Source organism: Mesoplodon bidens (assembly GCF_964165515.1).
Source record: "Mesoplodon bidens genome assembly, chromosome: 13".
In the NCBI taxonomy this organism is placed as follows: Eukaryota; Metazoa; Chordata; class Mammalia; order Artiodactyla; family Ziphiidae; genus Mesoplodon; species Mesoplodon bidens.
The window spans coordinates 2,388,077-2,404,554 of NC_138169.1; the positions used below are offsets into that span (position 1 = coordinate 2,388,077).

Below are 16,478 nucleotides of genomic sequence, written 5' to 3' on the forward strand. Positions count from 1 at the left end.
CAGCGTCCCCGGCTATCTCCCAACTCTGGTGCATCGTATCCTCAGCTGGGTGGACCCCGCACAGACCTGCTCCACACGCACTTCCCCTTGGACCCCTTCCCCGACCCTCCTTCCCCGCACGCGGTGGCGGGGCCTCTGGGGGTGTGAGTTCAGCCTTCCCCGGTGCAGGAACCCGTGCTCCCGCCAGGAGCCCGCTTTGATGAGGGAGAGGACAGCAGGAAAGAAGTCAAACACGTGGAGGCTTTTTTCCTCCCAGAGTATGGTTAAATTTCTGCTTTCCTTTTTCAGGTCTACGTGTCAGCACTGGGTTCAGGGAACTATTTCATCAATTAATTGGTATAAACCAGGTATCCTCAAACTTAGGTGTGTACCAGAGCCACCTGGAGGGCTTGTTAAGTCACAGTCCTGGCCCATCTAGTGAAGTTTCCTGTGAGTAGGTCAGGGGTGGAGTCCAAGAATTTGCCTTTCTACTAAACGCCCACCTGATAATGGAAGCTGCTGGTCCAGGACCCACACTTCGAGAACCACTGGGTGATCAGTAGTTGCTCAAGAAACAAACAAACTTGACTATTTACCAAGAATATTGTTCTGTTTAAGTTTGTTGAACATTGATGTTGGATTTTATAACTCACGTCTTTTTTTTTAATTTTGTAGAAGTAAAAGAAGAACTTGAAGATCTGAACAAAGAAATCAAGAAAACTGCTAATAAAATTCGGACCAAGTTAAAATGTGAGTGTAAAGTTTTGATTACATGTAATCATTGACAGTGGGAATGTGGGTAATTATTATTTTCTTCTTTATAACTTTTTATTCTTTTACATTTTCAAAAGTTAAGATTGTGACTGCTTTAAAATAAGTTGTATGTACTTGGAATAGTAAGTCTTGTTTAAGTTCCTCATTATTCTAGAATTCTTAAACGAGGAGCTAAACCTAAGGGCTGTTAACCCTTAAATTTCAGAGTGAAGCACTAATTCGTGCCCAACAGGAGTAAGCACTCGCTTATAAATTGTTAATCTGTTATATTTTATGACATTTGGGGCTAAACTGCAGATATTTGAGAAGGCGACTAGCCTTTGACATGGGTTGCCGAGTTCTTCTTGAATACCCTTGTACTCGGTGAGCTCCTTTGAACCTTTCGTACAGTTCATCTCGGCTGACGGTGCCGGGTGGAGGTTCACAGCTTCCCTGTGGGACCAAAACAGACGTAGGTTTTCTCCGTGTGGTAGAAAGACAGACTGTATTTAATTTTTACAAAATGACATTCAAATCAAAAATATTTCTGAAGATCGAAAGGAACCTTTATTAAGGAGAATTTCAAACGTATGTCGGGGGAGGGGGTCACCACCACAAGCCCCATGTCCACGCCCTTGAGCTCTGCAGGTCCCAGCGGCCCTCACCCAGCCCAGCTGGTTTCACAACCAATCCCAGACATCTGGGTCTTCATCAGCATATAGTTTTCTGTGTGTATTTCTAAGAGAAGGATTTTTCTCCCCCAAATACAACTATAATACTACTATTATATCTAAGTCACATTAATTACTATTATTTATTATAAAATATCGAGTCAGAATTCACACTTCCCCAATGATCTTATTTTTTTATTAAAAAATTTTTTTTAATAGTTTGTTTGAATTGGGTTCCTTATTTGGACTGTATCCTGTGATTGGTTGATATGTTACTTCAGGTTTTTTCACATCAAATTCTCCTTCCATCTTTTTCCCCCCAACACTTTTTTCTTTTGTTTGGAGAAACCAGGACAGTAGTCCATCAGAAGTTGCCATGTTGCAGAGTTTTGCTGATTTCACCCCTTTAATGTCACTTAACAGGTTCTGCTGTGCTCTGTATTTCCTGTGGATTGACAGTTAAATTCTCCAAACTTGATCAGATTCATGTTGCCTGCTTTGAAATGTGAAGCTGTAACATCTGGTTTTATTTTGTGATATCATCAGCAACTGACAATTACCAAAACTCATAAATTTACCAGGAGCTGAAAAGATAAGAAAATACATTTGAGGTTAGGCTTGAAAACCTTTCATTTTCTAGTTTAAAAGATAACTCTTTCTTGTTTGTTTCTAGCTATTGAACAAAGTTTTGATCAGGATGAGAGTGGGAACCGAACATCAGTGGATCTTCGGATACGAAGAACCCAGGTTTGATTATTGGCCTTGTCTAGATTGAAGCAATGCTGAAGAATAAGTCTTTTTACTTCTTTTAAATTCAAAATAATTTCATCTTTACCATCACATTAATTCTTTCAGCATTTCTGCATAAAAAAGGCATCGTATTTATAGACTCCCTCTCTAGATTATGAAGAAAAAAAGTGTATTCAGCCCAACAACAGAATTCTGTTCTGAAGAGCAAAGAATTATCCCAATCATTTTAGTGTTCATGGTAAAATCCTCACCTTTTGTAGGTTTATGGTGCAGCAAAGTGGAATTTAGTCTGCTTAACTCTACTTGACAAATGGGGATTATGTGTTCAGGCTCTGGGGACAGTTTGCCTGGGTGCCAACCTGACCCAGTCAGCCTGTAACTATAGGCTAATTGACTTCTTGAAATGATGGTTTCACTTCTATAGAATGAGGGATAATAATAATATAGTAAGGTTACTGTGAAAATCAAATAAGATAGTGCATGTAAAGTTCTTAGCATAGATTCTGTCATACAGTAAGTTGCTATTAATCTTATTTTCCATTTGAAGGAGTAAGTGCATATTAGTTTGAATCTCTATAATGTAATGTTTTACATATCACTTTTATTTATTTATTTATTTTTAAATTTTTTGCTTTATAACCAATTTAGTCAGTTATACATATACATATGTTTCCATATCCCCTCCCTTTTGCGTCTCCCTCCCACCCTCTATATATCACTTTTAATAGAAGAAATGACCAATGTATATTGATCTATTTTTTTTTATGTTAAAAGCATTCAGTGCTATCTCGAAAGTTTGTGGAAGTTATGACAGAGTACAGTGAAGCACAGACTCTATTTCGGGAGCGAAGCAAAGGCCGGATACAGCGTCAGCTAGAAATAAGTGAGTCAGTGAACATGCTATTTTTGTTAAAAACATATTTTTCTTCCTTAGGGTCTGACATGAAAGTATGTAACTTCAAGAAAGTAATTCCATCTCTGTTTTGGTCAATATTGTAAGCCTAAAATGCTTTCATAGCTTATTCATTGAATCAACCAACCTATTATTTATTTAAATCCTTCAGAAAGTTCTAGGGGAGTGGACTTTAGATTACTTGTAGAGCATTAATGAGACCTGGAAGACTCTCAACTGTCATTTCTTCACGTATTTTTGTGTCCCCCAACCCTTCCTGCCCCGTCTCGGGGGACAGTTCCCTGTGGGTCTCGCGGTTCTGCATGTCTGGTGAGCAGACACTTGCTGCCTTTTTTGCTCCAGGCTTTCTCTCACGGGTGTCTGTCTGTGTAACGGGCAGCCTTAGAAGATGCAGCTCATGGTTCCCTCTGGGCAGAGGGCAGTTTGCTTGCTGAATAAAGGTTAGGCAGCTTTGCTTACTCCCCACTATGGAAAATCAGGGTTCCTCAGCTGTGACACAAGCCCCCTGTGGGTGCATCTTGCACTGGGGCTGCTCTGCGTCTCCCACGGGCTTGGGGAGGGGGGAGCAGCCGTAAACGTGAACTGCATTAAATGACATTTTAGGACCTCCCTGGTGCTGCAGTGGTTAAGAATCTGCCTGCCAATGCAGGGGACACGGGTTCGAGCCCTGGTCCGGGAAGATCCCACATTCCGTGGAGCAGCTAAGCCCGTGTTCCACAACTGCTGAGCCTGCGCTCTAAAGCCCGTGAGCCACAACTACTGAGCCTGCGTGCCACAACTCCTGAGCTCGCATGCCTTCTCACCGTGATGAGAAGCCCACGCACCTCAATAAAGAGTGGCCCCCGCCCGCTGCAACTAGAGAAAGCCCATGCGCAGCAACGAAGACCCAACATGCAGCCCCCCAAATAAATAAATAAATAATGACATTTTTACATCTTTATTGAGATATAGTTGACGTACCATGTGAATGATACTCAAAGTGTACAGTCCAGTGGTTTTTAGTATATTAGCACAATCAATTTTAGACCATTTTAATCACTCCAAAAGGAAACTTGATACCCATTGTTGGGCACTTCCCATTTCTCCCCTGAGCCCTAGGCTACTGCCAGTTTATTCTCCTGTCTCTGTAATTTTGCCCATTTTGGGCATCCATATGAATGGAATCGTACAACATATGGTCTCTTGTGACTGGTCTCTTTCACTTAGCACAGTTTTTTCAAGGTTCAACCATACTCCAGCAAAGACCAGTGTTTTATCCCTTTTTTTTTTTTTTTTTTTTTGGCGGTACGCGGGCTTCTCACTGTCGTGGCCTCTCCCGTTGCGGAGCACAGGCTCCGGACACGCAGGCTCAGCAGCCATGGCTCACGGGCCCAGCCGCTCCGCGGCATGTGGGATCTTCCCGGACCGGGGCACGAACGTGTGTCCCCTGCATCGGCAGGCGGACTCTCAACCACTGCGCCACCAGGGAAGCCCTTTTATCCCTTTTTTACAGCTGCATCACGTTCCATTGTGTGGGTGGACCACATTAACATTGTTTATCCATCCATGACGTGATGGACATTTGGGTTGTTCGCACTTTTTGGTGATTATGAATAATGCTGCTGTGAATATTCACATTAAATGATATTTTAATTATTATGATGTTTCAACTGGGTTTTTCCAAAATTGTGTGAACCTGTTCACACACAGCGTTACTACATTTAACTCAAGGAAAAAGTATTAACGCCCAAACTACAGAAAGTATTAGAGCCTCTGATGCTAATTTTGCAGTCTTTATTATGTGCATTTAACATATGCTGGATCTAGTTTACCCCCTTTTCCTATAAGCCAGAGTTAAACTTTTAGGAAAACTGATACGCCAGATGTATTATCAGTTTCGTTTTTATAGTTGTTCCTTATTCAGACTAAAATTGGATTTTATTAGTCATTCCAATTATAAGATTTTTCATGAGTGTTTTCCAGTTCTTTCTACTTCTTAGGCTTATGTTAATTTCTCTCATCGTTAATATTTGCCTAAGAAAATACATTGGAGAGGTTAGAAAAACGTTGGTTGAAAGTATTAACAACTCAGATTTTAGTTGCTAACTTATGAGTGCAAAAGTCATTTTTAAATATTGCTGCATTCTGAATGGAGTTTTTAATTGTTAATATTTTAGCTGGAAAAACTACCACTGATGATGAACTAGAAGAGATGCTGGAAAGTGGGAATCCCTCCATTTTCACGTCAGATGTGAGTACGCAGGCGGCTTTGTGGCCTTGTGTGTTTGTATACGTACAGATGTTTTTTTTTCTTTAACTTCCAGAGCAATTGTAAGTTCATTAGTATTTCTCTTCTGTTTTTGTTTTGCAAAGATTATATCAGATTCACAGATTACTAGACAGGCTCTCAATGAAATTGAGTCACGCCATAAAGACATTATGAAGCTGGAGACCAGCATCCGAGAACTGCATGAGATGTTTGTGGACATGGCCATGTTCGTTGAGACTCAGGTAACCACACGCATCTTTGCTTCTCCGAGATAGAGAGCTGTTTTCTGTAAAAGCTTGTATTTGATTCCAGTATACCTGAGAAAGCCGTTATTCTGGATGCAGTCTCGTAATTCAAAAGTTGTAGTGTTATTGCCATGTGAGACTGAAATGCTGTAAACAGCTTCAACTTTCAGCAGTGGGGGACTGGTTTACTTAAGTTATGTACGGTGTGTCCGTAGCACAGCCTGTTAGGCAGCCATAGGCAACATCGACTTTGTGCATGGAGGACTTTTAATGAAATATATAAACGTCATGTGCCAGAATTTCAAGTTGACATAAGAGGGAGACACTAAACCTTACACGTGTATGTATAAATGTGAATGTGTATACAATACACGCCCTTATACTCCTATGTGTATGTATATATGGCATGAACTCAGCTGCATGAAACAGCACTCACAGAAGGAAAGAAATACACCAAGCAGTGTAATAACAGTGGGACTATGGGAATTTTAGTCTTCTTCTCTAAAATATATGTATTTTCAAGTTTTCTGTAAGGACCACGTACTAGAGTAACAATTGGGAGAAACGTATGAAAGAATAAGCCCCAAAGGGGATACACCGTGACGTAACTAGAAGCTTATACTTGCTACGCGGTGTCTCGTACCACCGGCACGGGGTGACGGAGGTGTGAGGAGACCCTGTGAGGAACCGAGGCAGTTAATACAGTTTTTTAAAAACAGAAAATTCAGTGTAAAGCACAAGCCAGTGGTTCCAGTTAGGTTTGTGGCTGTGCTTGTGCTTCCTCTTGTGATGCTGAATAAGGTCCTCCGTGACTTTGCAAGCGCGTGAGGCTCACCCCGGTCACTCACTGATCAGTGGGCCACTGAGTTCAGCTGACCGCCCCGTGAAGGGGGAGCATTCGTACCAAGTCATCTTAGGATTCACGTCACACTCATGTCCTCGCTCCCGCGGAGGCTAGTTTCAGGATCTCTTGTGTCCTCTAAGAAGGTTCGAGTCTGACTGGCCTGTTTCTCATTGCCTGGGTTATGTAAGGATCCCTGGGAAATCCATCCAGGTGCCAGATTCATCCTCCACATCGCCACTAACATTTGAAGAACACTGTTTACCTTGAGGAACCTTGTCATAAAAATGTGTGCAGAGCTGAGGTGCGGTGCATTTGCAGTGTAGGGCGGGGACAGGGCAAGTTCACCCCTTCTGATGGGAGGGCCTGTGCCACTCACGGTGCAGAAGGGGAGGGTTGGGAGTCTGGCTGCTACCAGCTTCTTGTTCTCAGGAAGGAAACCAGTTAGACAATAAGAACAATCAGTGATTAGTTTTGTTATTACTAAAGATCTTAGAGTACCTTGGACTTCTAACTAGGATTGTTCCATGTCAGATGTATTAATCGCCATTAGAAAAATCGATGTATTCTTAGCTTTGTTCCGTTGTTTCCTTTTAGAAGTCTGTTAGTGCTGCATTGTATTGGCTCGTCTAATTCAACACGTATGTTTAGTCAAAACTTACTAGTACGTTTAAATGTGTGAATGAGTAAGTTAATTGTACGTCATTCTTCAATGCTTTACCACTCACTGCTGCAGATTATGTCTGCTGGTGGACAGAAGACCAGGTAATGTGTTTTGTCACCTAACATTTCACTGGATTCACCTCACTTTACGTTTTTGCTCATTAACTTAGTCAACTTAGTGGCCAACGTAAGCTATTCTGAGTTTACTGTATTTTGAAGAAATTGCCGCAATCTTCTACCCATTAGAAAAGATGTCATTCTTTGTCCACTGTATGTACGTGGATAATAGTAAGTATTCGCTTAGCCTAAAGCTAGCCGCCTCCCGTTCACTGCGCCCATCTTTAAAGAGTGTTCTCATGTTAAAGCATATCTCAAAGTCTACATGATATGCCTTCAGTTATCAGCATTGTTGCCCATCCCTTTTAGTTCTTTTTATAATATAAGTTGGATTTTGATTATTCTGTATATTGTACATTTATAATGGTCTTATCTTTTTGTAAATGTGAAAAAAAATTCGGTGTCCATTACATGCACATTATGTTCCTGTGGAAACCTTACTGCTGCTCTGTGACTGTCTTAAGATACACAACTAAGTCATTTGAAAGTGTCTCCTAAGTTTGAAACTTTCTGTTTTAAGGGTGAAATGATCAACAACATAGAAAAAAACGTTATGAATGCCACAGACTACGTAGAACATGCTAAAGAAGAAACAAAAAAAGCTATTAAATATCAAAGCAAAGCAAGAAGGGTGAGTTTGGTCCTTAAGAATTAAAGTGCGTTTTTCTCTGGATTTGGTTTTGAGTGTGCGTACATTGATGCACGCCTACTTCAAAGGTATTCCAGGAAATGAAAACTGCTTACATTAATGTTTCATTTGAAAACTGAAGTGATTCTTTTTGCTAAAACGTTTGGAGTTTATCAGATAAGTTATGTTGACTGTGAACCCTGTTGGTTTTAAGTAATGAAAACCCTTTGCAGCCAAAGTCGGTCTCTCTGCTTTTCTCAGTTGCGTGGGTTCCAATTCCAGAGTTCTCTGTTTCTTGGGTCATTCTGTGGAGGAACATAACAAAACTCACAGGACTGGAAGTTCTGAAAACCACTGGTTACACATTTGATGCAGTGAACACTTTATTCTTTGTTTACGTTATTTGCTAATCCTTTGGTTTGGAGGAAAGAAGAGAATTATTGGAGCCGTGGACCTAAGACATTAGGTAGCGCTCGCGCTGAAGCTTTGCAAACGAGCTTTAGTATCTTTATCTGAATCTTCACGTGTGTCGTGCGTGAGTGAAAGCTCTTCTCAGGAAACAGCGAAACTACAGAATTAAGTTCTGATTCAGGGACTGGAAAACTGTGTGTCTCACTGTGTGAACTCACCCATTGCTTCTTGGTCCCTTTCTCTCCAGTGGGGAAAGGAGCAACACGAAGCACCAAACCCGTGCTTTCAGGGCCTGTCACCCTCCCACCTGCTGGAAGACGGCTGTTGGGTTTACGATGCTTCTCTCAGTGCCAGTCAGGGGGAGGTTTCCAATGTGATGGCAAAAAAGGGAGTTTCAAAAACTCCTTGTCAAGTGGGAGTTTCAGAACGTTCAGGAAACATGGTCAGATTCTGAGCGCAGATTTACCCATAACAATGACCCATGGACGTTCTCAAATAAGATGCACGTCTGGGCTTTAACGTCAGCCTGCAAAGCATCTCACCCTGCTTTTTTCTTGGGAATATCTGAGTGTTACGTATCTTTGAGACGTAAGACATGGTTTCTTACATAATTCTGTGTTACCACCTTTTGAAATATTGAGCTTTAAAGTAAAGTGAGGTGATGAGGTCCACGTGTGAAGTGCTTTGGCTGGTCCAGGCACAAAATGGACTTTCACTTAAAAAAAAATCATTAAAAAAGGGCAGTTCCCTTCCTTTCTCCATGACCTAAACAGCACGTCAGTCCAACGAAAATTTCCGCGAGCAGTTCCCTGGTTTTACAGAGATAAAAGGTGGTCGGGGGATACATCTTCTCCTGAACCGGCAGAGCAAGCCTCATTCTAGCAGGTGGCTGGAGCAGTGCGTTACCCGGAGTGGCCACTGGTCAGAACGTGATGTTTGTTTCAAAAAGCATCACCATCTCTCCGACTCAAGGCCTGGCATCTGAAACCACACACAGCTTGTTCAGCTTCTCCCTCTGCTGTTAGGTGCGTGGTTGTTGAGATGTTGGCCGTCCCTCCCCTCTCCTGGTGTCCTGGTTCCATTCCCAGGGCAGCTGAGTTAGCCCCTGAGAGACCAGATGGCACTAGTGGAGTGTGGTTTGTTTTATACGGTGTGGCAGGGGCAGTGAAGGACTTAACGGCCAGTAACAAACAAACAAGAAAGAAAAGAGTGTAGGGGCTTATTACATAGATAACTGATTTCTGAGTTCACTGACCTGGCTACATAGGTCTGTATACATGAAAACAAATCAGCTGTATGTCTCAGTCCATCAGAAATTTACCAAAAGAATGTGGTCATGCAGCTTTCTCATTGATGAAACCTAATATTTCGAGTTCTATAACAGTTTATCTCCAAGTAGTCTGACCTCATTAAATTAAAAACCCCTCTTTATGAGAACTGAAAGTTGTCAAGGAGAATTAATCAGTGTCCCATAACTTAGATTTTAAAACAAATTCCAATAGTCTTTGATTTTAAATGAATGATGTCTTCTAACATGGCGGTGTGGAATTAACCGCGATATAATCGGCTTGCTTTTCTTTGACAGAAAAAGTGGATAATTGTTGCTGTGTCGCTTGTTCTGGTGGCTGTGACTGCTCTAATTATTGGTTTATCAGTTGGCAAATGATGTGGTGGCTGATGTCAGCGTGCATGCCTCTCTGCCGGCGCAGCAGTAAGTAACTAATCAACTAATCTGCTTATTCACTCTCCCAATTAGCTAATAGTGGTGCTTGCCCAACTAAAAAGTACTGGGAAGCAATAAAAGGCTGCCAGTGGAGCGTTTGCCTGACTTCTGTGCTGAGAGCAAGCTTAGGCTGGGGCGGCCGTTCATTTCTAAACCAGGGTCGTCTCCCTGTTGGTTTCGAAGCCTCGGCTGGGTTTGCCTCTGTTACTAAATGTGACGGCGCGGGCGGCAGCCCCTGACCCTCCAGTCTTCGGTTTTTGGTCCGGGAGGATGCTCCCTTCTTAAAGAAGCCCTTCATTAGTGGACTAACCTTAGCAGTGAGGTTAATTCTCAATTAAAAAACTAAAATGTAATGTTTAATTTATCTCTTAAGTTTTAACTCTTCAATAAGTGCAGCAGCCGAAAGTTGCTTTGTGAACTCTGTTTATTTACTCGTCATTTCACTGAGGAATGAGAGGGAATGGAATGAGAGCTGTGAAGGGCACTCAGTGGAATTAAAAGACTTCATCTCACTTGTTTCCATTTGTCAGCGTCTAGTTTGTTTTAAATGTGGCCGCATTAAAGAGAAAACTTGTGCTGAGTGAGCATGCCTGTTAATTCTTAAGGATTCGGAATACAAAAGATATTCAGTTCTTTATTTAGAGTATCTTTATTTTTGTTCTTTGTATGAGTATCACCCCTCTCCAAATTTCAGTAGATTTTGTGTTTTTCCTCCGTTTTTTTTTTTTTATGCATTTGGAATCATCCTTCTTGCATTAACTCTTAAGTTAGAATGCTGCCTGGTGTATTAAATTTGGACATACCAGTTATTTATCTTAAAACGTTTGTTTGGCGTGATCATTGTGATTAAAGTTATATCTAGATTGTGACAAGTAGTCCTTGATGAATTCATTATTTTCTCGTGAAAGCACCTGCTGGCTTGGTGCTTTCACGTGGCACTTTCTTAAAGAGAAGACGAGGAGTTTCTCAGCGTGAGCGTCTGTGCACTGAGGACCCTCCACAGGCGAGGGGCCCTTGCAGTTACTGCCCCAGCGTTCACATAAGCCACCACCTTGCACTCGAGGTCGTTCCCGTTAGAAGCTCTGGGATGTTGAGTTTGTTAGCGATGCATTTTTCCAGAAGGCAGGAGGAAGGAAGGCTCTCTGTTTTCATCAGGCAGGATGTCCGTGTATCCTTCCATGCTTCCCTATTACGTCTGCTGAAGAAGTGGTGTATGTGATTTTCCTTCATTAATAATGGTATTTGAAGACTATTTTTTTTTTTTTTTTTTTTTTTTTTTTCTTTTTGCGGTATGCGGGCCTCTCACTGTTGTGGCCTCTCCCGTTGCGGAGCACAGGCTCCGGACGCGCAGGCCCAGAGGCCATGGCTCACGGGCCCAGCCGCTCCACGGCATATGGGATCCTCCCAGACCGGGGCACGAACCCGTATCCCCTGCATCGGCAGGCGGACTCTCAACCACTGCGCCACCAGGGAGGCCCTGAAGACTATTTTTATAATTTTTTATGAACTATGTATTCTCTTAGCTTTTCCTAGTGGCCATAATATGGCTAGTTGGATGTGCTTCCACTACAGATAAACTTACTTTTAGACTGGATGCTGTGGTGATGCAGTAGACCGAGGGCAGGCTCCTGCCAGCAGGGTTCCCCGGGAGCCCTGGGCTTGCCCTGTGCCCTGGGCCTGGCCGCCGGTGGTGTACTTTCAGGCCTTTAAGCACGAGTGAACACAACACAATGCTCATGAATAAGAAACACGTCAGAGAGCACACCAACGGGTTTTCTTTTTTAATACAAATGCAGTGGTTGGTGTCTTTAATTATACTTTTGAAAAACTATTCTTTCAGCAAGTAGTTCGGCACAGCCCTCCTCGGGGCCTGTAGGCCTGAGTGGAGGGAATCCTACTCCCTGGAGCCCTGCAGCGAGGAGGCCAGGGTGCCCGGTTTTCTATCCAATGACACCTCTAAGAGGACACGTGGCCCAGGATTTACCTGTAGTAGGTGGTGGCTTGACCCCCGGGGTGTGCGTGGGCCACCAAGGAGAAGTCCAGGCATTTGGCTTGACTTGTGAGCAGGTTATTGGGCAAGAACGGTCATTAAATCTACGGCCTCGAGGGTTCAGGAGCTCAGCTGTCGTGGAAGTCAGGAGAGCACCACTGAAAGCCAGGTGTGGAAGCAAGCACGTGCATACGTGCCACCCAGAGACGCGGCAGCGAGGGTTGGAGCCTCCTGGTTGTCTAAGGTGGTTGGGTGCAGTGAGGTTGACAGGGGCACATGGAGCAGGGTCTGGAGCTGAAGGGCGATGCCAGTGGGAAGGGAGGGTGATAGGCTGAAGGAAAAAGGTGTGTCTAGAAAGGTGCTGAGAGAGGCTCCCCGGGAGACACGTGAGGAGGGTGCGAGCATGGTCGGGACCGAGTCCTCGCTTTCCAGGAAATGCACGTAATGTTAACAGGTAACAGGGAATTTGAGGGCGTGATGTCCAGAAGGCAGCGATCCCAGGGTTCTGCATAATGGACGTGAAAGTTTACCCAGGGGCCCGGCGGTGCTCATCCTCATGCAGTAATAGACTGCGCTCTTGGCAGCTTAATACCGAAGCAGAGCTGACCGGTTTGAGCAGCTGCGATTTCTCAGATGAACATGTGCCATGAGTTCGCTAACTGTGATGTAAAATGATGGATCTCTGCTGTTTACAAAGAGAACTCGAAGTCAGACAGTGTGGTGTGCCTTTCATCTTCGTGAATTCCTCCTGTTCGTCCGCAGACGGGTTTCCTGGAGAGACTATATTTCTTAAGCCAAAGGTTGTTTAGCTTTTCAGCTGTGCAACGGTGCTTGTTAATTGAAAGCAAAAAGTTAAATGTTATATGGCTTTGCTCTGGGCCCTGGATGCAGCAGAAGACCGAGTTAATGGCTTGTGGATTTCTTACTTGCATCATACCTCAGTGTAAAAAAATGTATAAATAAGATTTTTTTTCAGCAAGTGAGAAATAAATCCATTTAAAGTTTTAAAAAGATGTACAACGCATCCAAGAAATAACTGTTTGGGATTTTCTTGTGATCAATAGAACGTGTTCATGAAGCCCCCACATGGTGTCAAGTAGACATTGCCTTTTACCTCCAGGAGTAAATAGTTGTTGTCTTAATAATACATATTTTAAGTTATTAAATTCATTTAATATACATGTGTCTATAACTTAGTGCTTTGCCTCTGGAACTTTCCTTCCCCACCCCTTCCTTTTCTATGACCTGTAGGGGTTCTTTCTTGATGATGGGCTTGTATCTTAAACCTTCTCAAATTCCAGGAGAATTTTGTTAGGAAATGACGTTAGTGATTTCTTTCCTTTGATATCTTGCAAATTAATAAATGTTTTTCTTTATCTTGCAGAAAATGATGTTCATTATTATTTGCGTAGTTATTTTGCTTGTGACCCTTGGAATTATCCTAGCAACAACATTGTCATAGCAACCATGTCCCAAGAGCCGTTTATCCTTGGAGTCCGACCACATCTGCAGCAAATGAGCCTCCTCCCATTTCATGAATGAATCCTAGACATTGTGACACGTGGCATTGAGTGCTGACTTTTTATTAGTGAATTCAAGGAGAAAACGCAACAGAATGTATTGTTTGGTGAGAAAAGCACAATGGATGTGATGAGTTAACCCAAACATCCTCGGACTCTACATAACACACCACAAAAAATTAACAATGTGAAACTGGTTTCAATGGCCTTAAAATAAGGAATTATTGAAATTTTCAATTTTTTTTATATTTCAGTGTTAAAAATGTATGTGAGGTTTACTTAGGAATGTCTTATGTTATGAAGCTATTAGATGTGAGGTCTAAGACTTTCTTCCCTCGCCCGGCTAACATGCTGATTGAGACGTTTTTGTACTGTTTAATTTGTGTTTGTTTATGTTTGCAAAAATTATTTTTATTATCACAGAGCTGTTTTGTAAGATATCTATAATTTTAAATGTTTATAAATTGTTTAATATATTAACATCTTAATTTACTCCAATTTTATATATTAACTATTGCCTTTTAAAACAAATAGGAAGGTTCATGGTATTAGAGCCATTTTTGCACAGTTGTTGACAAAGTTTGCCATCGGCCTAGAAGACATTGGTTGCAAGGTTCCCCAAAAAGCCTTTCTAGTGCCTTCTGCTAAAATTGATTTATAAGGTTTAAATGCGCCCAACACCCTGCGGGAAAAGCTCGATTATTGTACTCAGCTCCATTTCTAGCTGTTTCATTACCCAAGATAATAAATTAGTTACTGCACTGTAAAGACAATGGTCTCTTCTTTTACTCATTACAAAATAAGGTTTGTGATTCCCTGTTTACACTAATAAAGTCGCAATTTAAGATGGTGATAAAACCACATTTTAAACTCAAGGGGATTATTCCCAGACATTAAGTAATTCTTTTAAATTTCAACAGTTGTACAGATCACCTAAATGTTCTTGTTCAGTACCTCCTCTTCTGCTGAACTTTAAAAGTTAATTCCCAAAGTTTACAGGAATCTATGATGATTAACATTTTTATGACTCATTATTTTTAGTATAATATGCTTTATTTTTAGACTGTAAAATGTATGAAATCTTACTAGTGAATGGACATCTCTATAAGATAGCATCTCGTCAAAATTTTAAATGAATATGTGAAGGATTCTCAAAATATAGTTAACTCTTGTTACTTCTGTATGTGATTGTGTAAGCACAAGACTGTATTTTAACACTGGCTTGAAAACTAATATAGATACGTTTGATTGCAAACTGTAAGTATGAATTATATTGGACCGTTTAGAAACTGTGTTCCTTATTCAGTACAGTTATGAATTTCACTCATTCATACTTTATACATCTGACTGCTTAGCTTAGGCTTAAGTCTGTATTTATGCATTTTATTTACTTGCTGGTCATCACTGTGTAGTCAGAATTCCTATAGGAGTATCCTGGCTCTAGCATATATATTTCTTAAATCTTTAAAAAGCCTGTCAGTGGGACATGCTCCCTGATTTGTGCTTAAGTTGAAGGTGTGACTTGTCCTGAAGGATATTTAAATATCTAGAGCTCATGCTTGTATTAATGTAACTTTTGTACATCCAAACATTTGCCTGTATGATTATGTCCCTGTGCGGAGGAACTTTGTGCTCCCCATGTCCCACTTTTCCCTTCAAGTTAAGTCTTTTTAGTCCCCACCTCTCATAATAATTCTTACTGTATTTTTTCAAGACATTCTTTCTGGATTTGAAGTACTTACCGAATCTGTGTTTTATAGTTGAAGATATGGAAGTGCTTTTTGATTTGTACTTAGGTGTTTAAGTCATCCATCAGGTAACACATTTTGTATGTCTGAGCCTCATGTACCTATTTGAAATCAGATTTTTAAAAATACATATACAGGTTCATTTGTTACCTTTTATCATTTCTTCAAATATTTCATGTTTACATTAAAAAAAATCTCAGAGAACCAAAAAAGAAATATTTACTTTCTGCCTCGTGTTCATTTCTGGAAAGATTTTTGGGGAGATACTTTATTGCATATCCATTAATAAATTGTTCTACTATGAAAATCACCTCTGGCCATTATTATGTGTAATGATATAATGTGAGTTAATAATTTGAGGTGTTTTTGATAAATTTTTGATTGTTTTATTTATTATTGGTGTTATTATTACAAGATTCTGTGGTTCGTGTCTCAGATATCAGCAGGACATATTAAGGAACCCACCTGAATTCTTGCTGTTGACAACAACTGCCAATTCAGGGGTTTTGGCTTGAATGCTTATGCCAAGTTGACAGGTTCTCATTAACATTTATTAACCGGGCGAACCCCTCCCCCATATTCTGAGTTATTTATCCTCTATACTTTCCTTAATCCTCTTTCAGTTTTAATTATTAGGTGGAATTTCCGTAATCCATAACCCTTACTGAATTCTAACCATGTTGGAAAGTGATGTTCAAAATCCAGAATATAAAAAAAAGAAAGAGGGGCTTCCGTGGTGGCGCAGTGGTTGAGAGTCCGCCTGCCGATGCAGGGGACACGGGTTCGTGCCCCGGTCCGGGAAGATCCCACATGCCGCGCAGCGGCTAGGCCCGTGAGCCGTGGCCGCTGAGCCTGCGCGTCCGGAGCCTGTGCTCCGCAACGGGAGAGGCCGCAGCAGTGAGAGGCCCGCGTACCGCAAAAGAAAAGAATACGAAGCTTATCGCCTGAATGGAGTTTTCGGGTTCGCACCCTTGGGCATTTCCGGGTGGAAAGGTACCCAGAGGGCAGGGAGACAGCCCCTCCAGGTGGGAGGTGGCCGTTCAGCTTCCCTTGGAGGCTTTGTCTGGGCCACTGAGGGGCAAGGTCACCGCCCGCCCGCCGGCCGCATCTCGGAGCTCAGAGAGACACGCCTTCCCAGGGTTCAGGCACCCACGCCGCGCCAGGGTCTCCACACCTGCTCTGTCGACGGTGGCCCGGAGGGTGGAGCGGACATCCGGGGACGGGGCGGGGGCCGGCTTGCGGGTCAACCAGCGGTCCCGTCCTTTCCGGGGCCTCTTC

The 16,478-nt window shown here is 42.1% G+C and overlaps 1 protein-coding gene across 4 annotated transcripts in view; it reads left to right on the top strand.

Moving 5' to 3' along the window:
* STX2 (syntaxin 2) overlaps positions 1 to 15,476 on the top strand; it is a 45,675-nt gene extending 30,199 nt beyond the window's left edge. For 2 of the 4 annotated variants that reach the window (XM_081253305.1, XM_081253303.1), the window contains exons 4-11: positions 655 to 729; positions 2,077 to 2,150; positions 2,928 to 3,036; positions 5,223 to 5,296; positions 5,419 to 5,556; positions 7,701 to 7,811; positions 9,805 to 9,930; positions 13,317 to 15,476. In XM_081253305.1, coding sequence (XP_081109431.1) covers positions 655 to 729; positions 2,077 to 2,150; positions 2,928 to 3,036; positions 5,223 to 5,296; positions 5,419 to 5,556; positions 7,701 to 7,811; positions 9,805 to 9,885 — 662 coding nt within the window. In that variant the 3' untranslated portion in view covers positions 9,886 to 9,930; positions 13,317 to 15,476. The remainder of the gene's footprint in view (positions 1 to 654; positions 730 to 2,076; positions 2,151 to 2,927; positions 3,037 to 5,222; positions 5,297 to 5,418; positions 5,557 to 7,700; positions 7,812 to 9,804; positions 9,931 to 13,316) is intronic. The other 2 variants (XM_081253306.1, XM_081253304.1) reach the window with 1 other exon arrangement.
* The last annotated feature ends 1,002 nt before the right edge of the window (positions 15,477 to 16,478 follow it).